Source organism: Oncorhynchus kisutch, unplaced genomic scaffold (assembly GCF_002021735.2).
Source record: "Oncorhynchus kisutch isolate 150728-3 unplaced genomic scaffold, Okis_V2 scaffold4000, whole genome shotgun sequence".
Taxonomy (NCBI): domain Eukaryota; kingdom Metazoa; phylum Chordata; class Actinopteri; order Salmoniformes; family Salmonidae; genus Oncorhynchus; species Oncorhynchus kisutch.
The window spans coordinates 203742-218519 of NW_022265945.1; the positions used below are offsets into that span (position 1 = coordinate 203742).

At 43.7% G+C, this 14778-nt stretch overlaps 1 protein-coding gene across 1 annotated transcript in view; it reads left to right on the plus strand.

Moving 5' to 3' along the window:
• LOC109903065 (uncharacterized) overlaps positions 1–14305 on the plus strand; it is a 64778-nt gene extending 50473 nt beyond the window's left edge. The window contains exons 4-5 of the mRNA XM_031821624.1: positions 4640–4848; positions 13181–14305. Of these exons, the coding sequence (XP_031677484.1) occupies positions 4640–4848; positions 13181–14203 (1232 nt within the window). The 3' untranslated portion in view covers positions 14204–14305. The remainder of the gene's footprint in view (positions 1–4639; positions 4849–13180) is intronic.
• Positions 14306–14778: the final 473 nt, after the last annotated feature.

Genomic DNA, 14778 nt, shown 5'->3' on the forward strand with positions numbered 1-14778 from the left:
TCATCCTCATCATGTAATACTGTCCTCTACCTCTAACCCTCCTCATCCTCACAATGTAATTCTGTCCTCTACCTCTAACCCTCCTCATCCTCACCATGTAATACTGTCCTCTACCTCTAACCCTCCCTCATCCTCACCATACAATACTGTCCTCTACCTCTAACCCTCCTCATCCTCACCATACAATACTGTCCTCTACCTCTAACCCTCCTCATCCTCACCATATAATACTGTCCTCTACCTCTAACCCTCCTCATCCTCACCATGTAATTACTGTCCTCTACCTCTAACCCTCGTCATCCTCACCATGTAATACTGTCCTCTACCTCTAACCCTCATCCTCACCATGTAATATGGTCCTCCCTTAACCCTCCTCATCCTCACCATATAATACTGTCCTCTAACCCTCCTCATCCTCACCATGTAATACTGTCCTCCTCTAACCCTACTCACCATGTAATACTGTGCTCTACCTCTAACCCTCCTCATCCTCACCATGTAATACTGTCCTCTACCTCTAACCCTCCTCATCCTCACCATGTAATACTGTCCTCTACCTCTAACCCTCATCCTCACCATGTAATATGGTCCTCCCTTAACCCTCCTCATCCTCACCATATAATACTGTCCTCTAGCTCTAAACCTACTCACCATGTAATACTGTCCTCTACCTCTAACCCTCCTCATCCTCACCATGTAATATGGTCCTCCCTTAACCCTCCTCATCCTCACCATATAATACTGTCCTCTAACCCTCCTCATCCTCACCATGTAATACTGTCCTCCTCTAACCCTACTCACCATGTAATACTGTCCTCTATCTCTAACCCTCCTCATCCTCACCATGTAATACTGTCCTCTACCTCTAACCCTCCTCATCCTCACCATGTAATACTGTCCTCCTCTAACCCTCCTCATCCTCACCATGTAATACTGTCCTCTACCTCTAACCCTCCTCATCCTCACCATGTAATACTGTCCTCTACCTCTAACCCTCCTCATCCTCACCATGTAATACTGCCCTCCTCTAACCCTCCTCATCCTCACCATGTAATACTGTCCTCGACCTCTAACCCTCCTCATCCTCACCATGTAATACTGTCCTCTACCTCTAACCCTCCTCATCCTCACCATACAATACTGTCCTCTACCTCTAACCCTCCTCATCCTCACCATATAATACTGTCCTCTACCTCTAACCCTCCTCATCCTCACCATGTAATTACTGTCCTCTACCTCTAACCCTCCTCATCCTCACCATGTAATACTGTCCTCTACCTCTAACCCTCATCCTCACCATGTAATATGGTCCTCCCTTAACCCTCCTCATCCTCACCATATAATACTGTCCTCTAGCTCTAAACCTACTCACCATGTAATACTGTCCTCTACCTCTAACCCTCCTCATCCTCACCATGTAATATGGTCCTCCCTTAACCCTCCTCATCCTCACCATATAATACTGTCCTCTAACCCTCCTCATCCTCACCATGTAATACTGTCCTCCTCTAACCCTACTCACCATGTAATACTGTCCTCTACCTCTAACCCTCCTCATCCTCACCATGTAATACTGTCCTCTACCTCTAACCCTCCTCATCCTCACCATGTAATACTGTCCTCTACCTCTAACCCTCATCCTCACCATGTAATATGGTCCTCCCTTAACCCTCCTCATCCTCACCATATAATACTGTCCTCTAGCTCTAAACCTACTCACCATGTAATACTGTCCTCTACCTCTAACCCTCCTCATCGTCACCATGTAATATGGTCCTCCCTTAACCCTCCTCATCCTCACCATATAATACTGTCCTCTAACCCTCCTCATCCTCACCATGTAATACTGTCCTCCTCTAACCCTACTCACCATGTAATACTGTCCTCTACCTCTAACCATCCTCATCCTCACCATGTAATACTGTCCTCTACCTCTAACCCTCCTCATCCTCACCATGTAATACTGTCCTCCTCTAACCCTCCTCATCCTCACCATGTAATACTGTCCTCGACCTCTAACCCTCCTCATCCTCACCATATAATACTGTCCTCTACCTCTAACCCTCCTCATCCTCACCATGTAATACTGTCCTCTACCTCTAACCCTCCTCATCCTCACTATGTTATACTGTCCTCCTCTAACCCTCCTCATCCTCACCATGTAATACTGTTCCTCGACCTCTAACCCTCCTCATCCTCACCATATAATACTGTCTTCTACCTCTAACCCTCCTCATCCTCACCATATAATACTCTCCTCTACCTCTAGCCCTCATCCTCACCATGTAATACTGTCCTCTACCTCTAACCCTCCTCATCCTCACAATGTAATACTGTCCTCCTCTAACCCTCCTCATCCTCACAATGTAATATTGTCCTCTAACCCTTCTCATCCTCACCATGTAATACTGTCCTCTACCTCTAACCCTCCTCATCCTCACCATGTAATACTGTCCTCTACCTCTAACCCTCCTCATCCTCACAATGTAATTCTGTCCTCTACCTCTAACCCTCCTCATCCTCACCATGTAATACTGTCCTCTACCTCTAACCCTCCTCATCCTCACCATGTAATACTGTCCTCTACCTCTAACCCTCCTCATCCTCACCATGTAATACTGTCCTCCTCTAACCCTACTCACCATGTAATATTGTCCTCTACCTCTAACCCTCCTCTGTCCTCTACCTCTAACCCTCCTCATCCTCACCATGTAATACTGTCCTCCTCTAACCCTCCTCATCCTCACCATGTAATATTGTCATCTACCTCTAACCCTCCTCATCCTCACCATGTAATACTGTCCTCTACCTCTAACCCTCCTCATCCTCATCATGTAATACTGTCCTCTACCTCTAACCCTCCTCATCCTCACCATGTAATACTGTCCTCTACCTCTAACCCTCCTCATCCTCACCATATAATACTCTCCTCTACCTCTCATCCTCACCATGTAATACTGTCCTCTACCTCTAACCCTCCTCATCCTCACCATGTAATACTGTCCTCCTCTAACCCTACTCACCATGTAATATTGTCCTCTACCTCTAACCCTCCTCATCCTCACCATGTAATTCTTTCCTCTAACCCTCCTCATCCTCACCATGTAATACTGTCCTCTACCTCTAACCCTCCTCATCCTCACCATGTAATACTGTCCTCTACCTCTAACCCTCCTCATCCTCACCATGTAATACTGTCCTCTACCTCTAACCCTCCTCATCCTCACCATGTAATACTGTCCTCTACCTCTAACCCTTCTCATCCTCACCATATAATACTGTCCTCTACCTCAACCCTCCTCATCCTCACCATGTAATACTGTCCTCTACCTCTAACCCTCCTCATCCTCACCATGTAAGTCTGTCCTCTACCTCTAACCCTCCTCATTCTCACCATGTAATATTGTCCTCCTCAAACCCAAAGCCAACAACATATATAGTATCCAGCTACCCCTCCACTACAATAACTGCCCCAAGGCCAACATCTACCCCTCTGCTACAGTAACTGCCCCAATGCCAACATCTACTCCTCTTCTACAGTAACTGCCACAAGGCCAACAACATCTATAGTATCCATCTTCCCCTCTGCTACAGTAACTGCCCCAATGCCAACATCTACTCCTCTGTTACAGTAACTGCCCTTAGGCCAACATCTATAATATCCATCTACCCCTCTACTACAGTAACTGCAACAAGGCTAACATCTACCCATCTGCTACAGTAACTACCCCATGGCCAACAACATCTATAATATCCATCTACTCCTCTACTTCAGTAACTGCCCCAAGGCTAGCATCTACCCCTCTACTACAGTAACTGCCCCATAGCCAACATCTGTATTATCCATCTACCCCTCTGGTACAGTAACTGCCCTAAGGCCAACATCTATAGTATCCATCTACCCCTCTACTACAGTAACTGCCCCAAGGCCAACAACATCTATAGTATCCATCTACCCCTCTACTAGAAGACGATCATACTTGACTATCTAGAGGAAGTAAAAGTCGTAACAAGGTTTCCGTAGGTTAAACTGAGGAAGGATTCATCTCTAAAGCCCAACCAAGGCCAACAACGTCTATAGTATCCATCTACCCCTCTACTAGAGTAACTGCCCCAAGGCCAATATCGATAGTATCCATCTACCCCTCTACTACAGTAACTGTAGTGCAGCAACCCTTCTAATCCCTCCCCCCTCTGGCAGACACCAAGCCCTTAGTACTTTCACAGGTAACATTTGAAATACTTCATTAAGGTTGCAGGTTAGAGGTCAGCCTTGGTTGGGGTTAGAGGTATCTCAATCTCTTCGTTCAAAGACTCAATCATGGACACGCTTCCTCACAGTTGTGGCTGCTTCGCGTGATGTATTGTTGTCTCTACCCTTGTGCTGTTATCTGTGCCCAATAATGTTTGTTCCATGCTGTGTTGTCATTGTGTTGCTGCCTTGCTATGTTGTTGTCTTAGGTCTCTATGTAGTGTTGTGGTGGTGTGTTTTGTCCTATATTTTTATTTTTAACTGTTCTCGCAGGAGGCCTTTTGGTAGGCCGTCATTGTAAATAAGAATTTGTTCCTAACTGACTTCCTTAGTTAAATAAAGATAAAATAAAATACAAAATAGTGCTGTGTCTGTGTTCCTGCCCAGGAGAAAGCAGAGGAGGAGGAAGGTTGAAAAGGAAGAGTGTGAGGGACGGGCAGCGGCATACTCCAGTGACTGACAGCCAGAGAGAGGAAGTGTCTCCTGTAAGTGATGTCACAGCAGACTGTGTTTCTCTCAGCCTATCAGAGGAGCTGAAGAGAAAGAATGTGAGAGTCCTGATCCCTCGACCCCCTTCAGTTTACCTCCCTCTGCCGGTAAGTTCCCTAACCTCTGACCCCCAAACTATCTTTCACTCTGTTTTACTATTTTACATTCTGTTCCTCAAAAGCCCTTATGGTTGCCAATTATATAAGGCCTTGGTGGTGTTGGCAGAAGTACCCTGACATATTTGGATAAATGTGACCAAGAAACACCACAGATTTCCCTTTGCAAACATGCCTGTTATTATTGCTAATTATGCAGCGCAACTACACAACCGCTTACAACCGCACAGCTGACAAAACAGGCCGACTGTCCCGAGTCCTACAGCAAGCATAATGTAATACACAACATGGTTATTACCTACATATTCAGAGAGAGATTCTACAGCAGAGAAGTGCAGTGATAAAAGGGGTTATTATAAGTGTCACAAAATATGGAGAATGGATGAAGTGTTCAGTCCATCTGACCGTAATTAAACATCATGAAATAATCAACATATTATCAGATCAGAACGACCACTCCCACTCAAAGATCTACAGTAGGTCTACAGGCAAAATAGTGAATTCAGGGCCATGGTCAGGCATCGACCGGTTCTGCTCCGAGGTTCTGCTCCATGGTTTAAAGTGCAACGACTGTCCGATGCGCATCCACGTTCAACTGATAACCCTCTGCCTGGGACATCATTCATAACTTCTTCACAGTCATCACTATGGTGGGTTTATGCTTTCATATTAGGACATCATTTTGCTTTATTTGAACTAACAATAGCTAAGTGGCTGGATCAGTTTTCCCAAAAGTGAACAACGTTTTATGTCAAACTTTGCTTGCTAGCCAACCAGCAACGTCTGTGTTTATCAAGCCAATTTACTAAGCTTGTGTTACTGTAAAAGCCCCACCCTCTCCCAGAGAACACATCATCGGCAAGAAGCCAGACACACTTTCACTTCTATGAACAAACACAGGGATGGAATGACGGGAAAAGGAAATCTTCCTTCGAGAGATGGCCCACGGAATTCTGTTAATTCCAGTTCTCCTCTCGAACACTGTGATTATTCGACAGTGTCAATGTGTCTTACCCTCCCGCAGTGTGATATGAATCCGGGTAGCTCTTTCAGCTAGCTGTCACCAGGAGTCCTTGGTATGGTTCCCCCAACAGGCTTCAGGGACTGTTTATATCTTATATGATTATATCTTTAACTTCTATACCTACTTGTTAGCTATTTAAAAAAAAAAAATTAAGTTTATTATCCAATAGGCCACATCCTATCCTAGACCACAACTTACCCATCCCCCCTTTGATACCTGGCTCTGCCCAGGTAACAACCTTGCCTACTCTAAACAATGACTTAGGTAAGATTAGTCAATTATCCTTATGTCTGACATCATCATGTAGGAGCCCCCCTTTCATTCTCCACATGTCCAATTCTCCCTTGGGCGTCCATTCATATCAATCCTGTACCAATTTTCTGTCAAGTGTCTTATCTACTTTAAGAAGTATCTGTGCTACTTATATATGTCCTTAAATATATATATTTATTGATTAAAACAGTAACCCTTTCCTATCTTTCAAATACCACTAAGCGTCTCACTGTCTCACCTAACAATAATCCTAAATCATCATAGATGTCATATATCCCTTTCAAATGTAATCCTATTTTAATAAAAAACTCCTAATAGTCAAACAAAGCCAAAACAAATGCTAACCATATCAAATCCTTCCTACACTAATAAGCTCTTTCCTTCAGGGGTCCACAGTATTTTATCTGACAATAACATGAATTAACCTTAAAATCAGTTTCATCAATAATTTAATATGTTGCATAGTGTGGAATACCTTATCTACAGTAATTTATCACCCCTAAGAACTGAAACGTATTTATTTTCATTAATAATTTTTAATGCTTATAAAATCACAATTTTTCTATGTAATTTCCTGCCCTATTGGCTTAATATATCTCCTATCCAAACCTCAATGTATCTTATCTCCCCCTATTTATTATCAATGATAAATAGGATTTTTTTCTGTTGTAATACCAAATCAATAATAGCCAATTATAATTATAGCCAAGTTTGTGAGTGCTTTTGGTGACGAGCCAAATTTCTTCAGCCTCCTGAGGTTGAAGAGGCGCTGCTGCGCCTTCTTCACGATGCTGTCTGTGTGGGTGGACCAATTCAGTTTGTCTGTGATGTGTATGCCGAGGAACTTAAAACTTGCTACCCTCTCCACTACTGTTCCATCGATGTGGATAGGGGGGTGTTCCCTCTGCTGTTTCCTGAAGTCCACAATCATCTCCTTAGTTTTGTTGACGTTGAGTGTGAGATTATTTTCCTGACACCCCACTCCGATGGCCCTCACCTCCTCCCTGAAGGCCGTCTCGTCGTTGTTGGTAATCAAGCCCACCACTGTTGTGTCGTCCGCAAACTTGATGATTGAGCTGGAGGCGTGCGTGGCCACGCAGTCGTGGGTGAACAGGGAGTACAGGAGAGGGCTCAGAACGCACCCTTGTGGGGCGCCAGTGTTGAGGATCAGCGGGGTGGAGATGTTGTTGCCTACCCTCACCACCTGGGGGCGGCCCGTCAGGAAGTCCAGTACCCAGTTGCACAGGGCGGGGTCGAGACCCAGGGTACAATACAGTGAAATTTGGCTCGTCACCAAAAGCACTCACAAACTTGGCTATAATTATAATTGGCTATTATTGATTTGGTATTACAACAGAAAAAAATCCTATTTATCATTGATAATAAATAGGGGGAGATAAGATACATTGAGGTTTGGATAGGAGATATATTAAGCCAATAGGGCAGGAAATTACATAGAAAAATAGTGATTTTATAAGCATTAAAAATTATTAATGAAAATAAATAAGTTTCAGTTCTTAGGGGTGATAAATTACTGTAGATAAGGTATTCCACACTATGCAACATATTAAATTATTGATGAAAGCATGTTTTGGTTGCAGGCCGTGTCAGTGGCACTGTATTGTCCTCAAAGCGGGCAAAAAAGTTATTTAGTCTGCCTGGGAGCAAGACATCCTGGTCCATGACGGGGCTGGTTTTCTTTTTGTAATCCGTGATTGACTAGACCCTACCACATACCTCTTGTGTCTGAGCCGTTGAATTGAGATTATACTTTGTCTCTATACTGACGCTTAGCTTGTTTGATTGCCTTGCGGAGGGAATAGCTACACTGTTTGTAAACACTGTTTGTAAGCAATCTATTAAAACGTTCAGTTTATATCTTATACAAACACAACTTTCCAGGAAAAACATACAAATAGTTTAATTACAATCAAAAACTCAGATTTTGGTTAACGCCTTGGCTGGGAACCAAACCCGGGACTCCAGCTTGTAAGGCAGCTATGCTCACCACTATACCGCTATGTAAATGACTAAGATTCTCCGCAAAAAATAAACCCATCCTACAACTGTCTGCATTCGTAACTCCGGCATCGGGACAACAGAAAATAGCCCTAATTTAAAAGCCCAAGCTTTTCCTCAGCGAGGATTCTCATTAATCTCGCTCTCTGTACCCCCCTGATTGTCGTCTCTGATCTTCCCCTCAGTTAAATTACAATCTCTGTGATTATGTCCTAATCCGCCACAATGTTTGCAGGGAGTGTTACACTCCCGGTGAAATGTCCAGTTTTATTACAATTAGAACATCTCAGCTTCCCCTTACTCCCTTCGCCTGACGTTCCCTTTCTATCTGCTCCCGCTGTTCCAGCAGGCTCCACATATGCTGGTGGTGGTTGTGCGGGTAGCTCCTGCAGCCGTATTCTCACAACCACTATTTCATCAACATGATTACCTCTGTATTTTTGGCATACTAGGGAAGGATATAGTTTGTTACCCTCACCCCCGCCCAATTGGCTAACTTTTTCATCTGCGGGAGCGGAGGGCAGCGCATCTTGGCTCTTTTTGGGTTTCCTCCTATTTTCACCCTCAACTTTCTTTTTTGCTTCTGAAAGCCAAACTCCGGCTGTGTATAACCCCTGTTTATTCTGCTTTTTCACATCTTTTCCACATTCCTTATGCATCTGTTTTATAAGTGATTCCAGCTTTTCTACATATAGACGGCCATCAAAATCATATTTCTTTCTCCATTTTAGACAGAAATCAATGTTTCTTTTGTCTCTCTGTTCCATATAACGCTCGTCTCCCGTTAGTTCCGGGACCTCCTTTGAGGATTTACTACCCATATTTGATACTTATCTTTATCGTTAATGCCTTTCTATTTTTTACCTTCTGTGTGTGTATTACTATGATCTATGTATGTGCTGTTTACCGTTACCCAGTTACTTTAGTTGCTCTTTCCTGTCTGACTATGTGTGTGTCTCTTTAATGATAACCAATGTGTATAGGTTTCTATTTATTTCCCCTTTCTGGAAACTTCGTCTATAGATTTTACTTTTGATCGGACATTCAATTTCACCCGTATACAATTATAAGCTCATTATAAACTATTTTTCCTTGGGACAGTCAACGTTAATATCTCATATCTCACTTCTCTGGACTAGGTTTCCCTCTCCACCTCCTTGGATATTACTTTCTTTCAGTATTGAAAGGTTCAGTTATTCCGTTCGCCTAGGATTACCCTGCCTTCTCACCAAGCCTATCCTCACCCGTTTTAATATATCTATCCGCTACTTTCCATAACAGATAGACTACTTAGGTTAACTTTATTTAGGTATGTCTTTTGAATGAATGGCTATCCTATTCGTACAGAACGACCGTCCTATCTAACAAAAGTTACTATATCACTTCCTTCCGTTATATTTATTTGTGGTAGAATCCGTTACCTTAGGTCCTTTCGGACCTCCTTCCTTCCTATCGATTTTGGTTCAAACACAAAGTAGAAACCTAGTGTGTTTACTCCCAAATTCGAGAATAAAGACTATTTACCTTCGTCCTGTAGACTGGGAAAAGCAATGCCGGCTCGATTCCGTCACCTTCTCTGTCGCCCTTAGATCTAATACCGGCCTGTTCTTTAAACCTCAATTCAGAGGCCAGGTCTTTAAATAACGAGTCCAGACCCGTCCGTGCATGGCTTTCGGCTCTACCTTCGGACGACAGAGGCAAGTTTGTGGAATCCAAAGGACCAATTGTTACTGTAATTTCATTATTTCCAATATGTTTTAATTAATTGAATTCATTTAGTCTATTTTATGAGAATTTGTAAGATTCTTATTTGCATAAAATTGACGGAGACTAGTCTTATCAAAAATGGATAATAGTATTTATTCTCGGAGCGCGCTCTCAAGTATCCACGAACAACAGTTTATATACAAAACATGACGTTATTTCATTGCTTCTAGAATGAATCTCCTCATGTCGTGGAAATTTCCTCTATCAAATCATGGGAGCAAACCACAACACAAGTCAGAGTTAGTTATCAAAGTCCATCTTTAATTATATGAGCTCTATCACAACCCTGTGACTCTCAGATCAATTGTGTCTATCCATGAATTCTCTGAGAGCCCCCACTACATTGCAACTGAGATCCTTTAATAGCAAAGAACACACATAGTCAGACAGCATAGACATAATAAATTGTTCAGCTTTGTCTCCTTACTCAAACCCAGAACCATAAACCAATCCTCCATATCAACAGGCATATATCAAATTGTCATTTAGATACAACCAATTCTAAATACAACCAATCCTGGACAAGCTCACGGGGAGCATAGAATGATTCCAGACACTGCCATCCTCCTCTCCCCGATAGAAAAAGTAGGGAGTAACTGGCACACAGACACAGTGGAGCAAAAGATATGTTTACACATGATGACACCTTGACCTCTCCCCTCTGCGGCCCATGCAACTTAGTCCTGACATAGAACAGATAACTGCTAATGGCCACCACTATAGTACAACAAAATACATTCTTATGAGAAATAACTCATAAGCATATCATGAAAATAAAACATCTTATCTATGTTACCCACCAATTCTGATTATTCCCCAACACTCCTCCCGACTGAGAATAAAGCAAGTTCAAAAGTTCATTCCAACTCACTAACACACACACAGGACACACAACATAACTGAATTAACTCTTGACCCATCACCATTATCGATCACCAATTAGCTGACAGTCCTAGTTAACCTAGGAATGCAGTCATTGCCTTATCTAAAACACCCCAGAGCTAAGTTTCCTATCTGCTTACTTAACCCACAACCCGTTCCTCCCCAGACTAGTTGGAATGGTGTTCATTATGTTTAATTACTCCTTGTTCATGCCACATAATCCCTTCTTTATGAACTAACATTATTAATCAGATATTGTAAAACAGGGTATAGTTTACTTAGTTACAGTTCTATTTAAAATGGGGATATTGTTTAGTCATTTATTCATAAAATTCCCAACAGCTTGCCTGAATGAAATAAATTAAACTGATAATGACTAGATTTAAACTCATTTCACTTCGATTGGTTAGTCAATATATGCTGTCAATCACTGAGCTGAATTATTTGCATTTAGACGAACAAGATCAGATTAACTGAGCCTTTCACCCCTCCCTTTTCAGTAACTGTGATGTGAACTACAAAAAAATGGTAACCAATACTTCAGGTCAGTATGGTATGTTAGGGCTGTCCCCGACAAAAAAATAAAACCTTAGTCGACCAAGAGTGGTCTTTTCGGTCATGTTACCGGTCATTCGGTCATGTTACCGGTCACCTTGCCCTGATTAAAAGCAGTGGTTTGCGCTTTCAGTTTCACGCGAATGCTGCCATCAATCCACGGTTTCTGGTTTGGGAATGTTTTAATCGTTGCTATGGGAACGACATCTTCAACGCACGTTCTAATGAACTCGCACACCGAATCAGCGTATTCGTCAATGTTGCAATACGAAACATATCCCAGTCCACGTGATGGAAGCAGTCTTGGAGTGTGGAATCAGATTGGTCGAACCAGCGTTGAACAGACCTCAGCGTGGGAGCTTCTTGTTTTAGTTTCTGTCTGTAGGTAGGGATCAACAAAATGGAGTCGTGGTCAGGTTTTCCGAAAGGAGGGCGGGGCAAGGCCTTATATGCGTCGCGGAAGTTAGAATAGCAGTGATCCAAGGTTTTGCCAGCCCTGGTTGCGCAATCGATATGCTGATACAATTTAGGGAGTCTTGTTTTCAGATTAGCCTTGTTAAAATCCCCAGCTACAATGAATGCAGCCTCAGGATGTATGGATTCCAGTTTGCAAAGAGTCAAAGTTTGTTCAGAGCCATCGATGTGTCTGCTTGGGGGGAAGAGAATTCCCTTGGTAGATAATGCGGTCGACATTTGATTGTGAGGAATTCTAAATCAGGTGAACAGAAGATGCCAGTAACCTCCTACTGCATTTACCCAAAATGTCTGATTAGTCAGGAGACGATACAAACCACAAATTTAATTAATTAATTAAATTCACTAGATGATCAAAAGTATGTGGACAGGGGTTGAGGTCAGGGCTCTGTGCAGGCCGGTCAAGTTCTTCCACACTGATCTCGACAAACCATTTCTGTATGGACCTCGCTTTGTGCACGGGGCCACTGCCATGCTGAAACGGGAAAGGGCCTTCCTCAAACTCTTGCCACAAAGTTAGAAGGATAGAACCATGAAAAACAGCCCCAGACCACTATTGACCAAACTTAGTGGTCTGGGGCAAACTTTACAGTTGGCACTATGCATTCGGGCAGGTAGCATTCTCCTGGCATCCGCCAAACCCAGATTTGTCCGTCGGACTGCCAGATGGTGAAGCTTGATTGATCACTCCAGTGAACGTGTTTCCAATGGTCCAGAGTCCATTGGCTGCGAGCTTTACACCACTCCAGCCGACGCTTGGCATTGCGCATAGTTATCTTAGGCTTGTATGCATCTGCTCGGCCATGGAAACCCATTTCATGAAGCTTCCGATGAACACTTCTTGTGCTGACGTTGCTTCCAGAGGAAGTTTGGAACTCGGTAGTGAGTGTTGCAACCGAGGACAGACGATTTTTACGTGCTTCGGCACTCTGCGGTCCCATTCTGTGAGTTTGTTTGGCCTACAACTTTTTGGAGCCCTTGTTGCTCCTAGACATTTTCACTTAACAATAACAGCACTTACGGTTGACCGGGGCAGCTCTCGCAGGAAATGCGATGAACTAACTTGTTGGAAAGGTAGAATCCTATGACTGTGTCACTGAGCTCTTCAGTAAGGCCATTCTACTGCCGATATTAGTCTATGTAGATTGCATGGCTGTGTGTTCGATTTTATTCACCTGTCAGCAACGGGTGTGGCTGAAATAGCCGAATCCACTAATTTGCATATATTTTAAGACAGCCTGATTTGGGTGGGCCAGTATTCAACCTGTCGTGGCTTTGCCTCTGTAAGGCCTGTGTGTTTATTTCCTACTTGTATTGTTGTTTTCACAGATAGTCAGTGAGACATACCCTGTGGTGTGCAACAGTGATCCGTACCAACAAAAGTCCTTCACCTCCTCTGGACACCACTTCCTAGAAGACCCTAATCCCAACCTTAACCCTAGCCCCAACCTCAGCAGGACCACTCTCCACTCTGCTATCGTCCGCATCACTGACTCCCTGCAGGCAGACATAATGGTGAGGGAGAGGAGAGAGAAAGAAGGGGCGAGATGGGAGAAGGGTGAGGTGAAAGGGGAGAGGGAGGAGAGAGAGAGGGAAAAAGAGAGAGAAAGGGAGGAGAAACAGGGTGTGGCAGGGCCCCACAGTGTGAGCCTCTGGGTTCTGTCTGCTGATGGGAGGGTTGGTAAGGACTCAGAACTGGGACAACTCCCGCTGCATAGCAACCAGCTGTCCCCCCCTCCCTCAAGCAGGGCCCATCTCCTCCCCTCTCCTCCCCCCAGGCAGAAGCGAGGCAGCTCCACTGCTGTGGGTCCTGTGCTCAATGGGATGAACCCTAAAATGTCAGAGCCTCTGATTGGCCCTCCAAACTACTTCAGACCACTCCCCTCTGGAACCAGCAAGCGGCTTCAGACAAGCTCTCTCAGGGAGCCAATCACAGGTCAGATGGACTTCCTGTTCATCTCCAAGCCGCTGAAGCATCATCATGAAGAGAGCATGAGTCCGCTGGTTGCCGATCAACGGGCCTGTAGGGAGGATTGGCGGTTGGGCCAGAGGCACTTGGTGATGCTGTCAGAGGAAATAGATGTAGAGAACATACGAGTTTACGGAGTCCGCTTCTTCCTGTCCCAACTCGGGAACAAGACCCCACGGCATTCCACCTCCCTCTATCTCTCAGAACATCACTCACACACACATGTCAAAACCAATTCCCTTTACGACTCAGGCATGGAACACACACTGAAAACCTGCTCCTCTTATGAGTCTGGCTCAGAACACACACTGAGACCCAACTTCCCCTTCGACCCTCAGCAGGCTATCAGCATCCCTACAGCAGAGAATGTTCTCTTACCATGAACGGAGAGTAGGACTATATATTATCTAGCTAGCTATATATTCTAGAACATAGAAATAACGTTAGATTTTTTTTTTTACAATAAATTTGGACTGCAAACTTCATTGATATCATGCGTATTTATTTCATCTGTTTTCTCTGAAACGATACATACACTTTCTAGATGGAGACAACCATTTGACTCCGGCAGAGATACTGATGACAATGCAACCCTTCAGGGTGTACGCAGGCAAAGATTATGGATATATTAACAAGATGCATGTCTTGCCGCCCTAACAATGTGAGTCGTTGTCCACAAAGCGGCACAGCAGTCTGCCTAGCTCCCACCTATCCTTTCTATGGATTGGTGGATACGTCTCATTATTGTAATCTGTTTTTTAAATATTCGATGAGGGTTGTTGACTTCATCCGTTTGTATTCAATGGTGAGAGATGCTACAGGGCATCCTCAAGCAGTTCCAGCAGGACTTTTACTGGACCAAAGAGAGCGTACAGCAGGAAAAGCTTATTTTATTTTACCTTTATTTAACTAGGCAAGTCAGTTAAGAACAAATTCTTATTTTCAATGACGGCCTAGG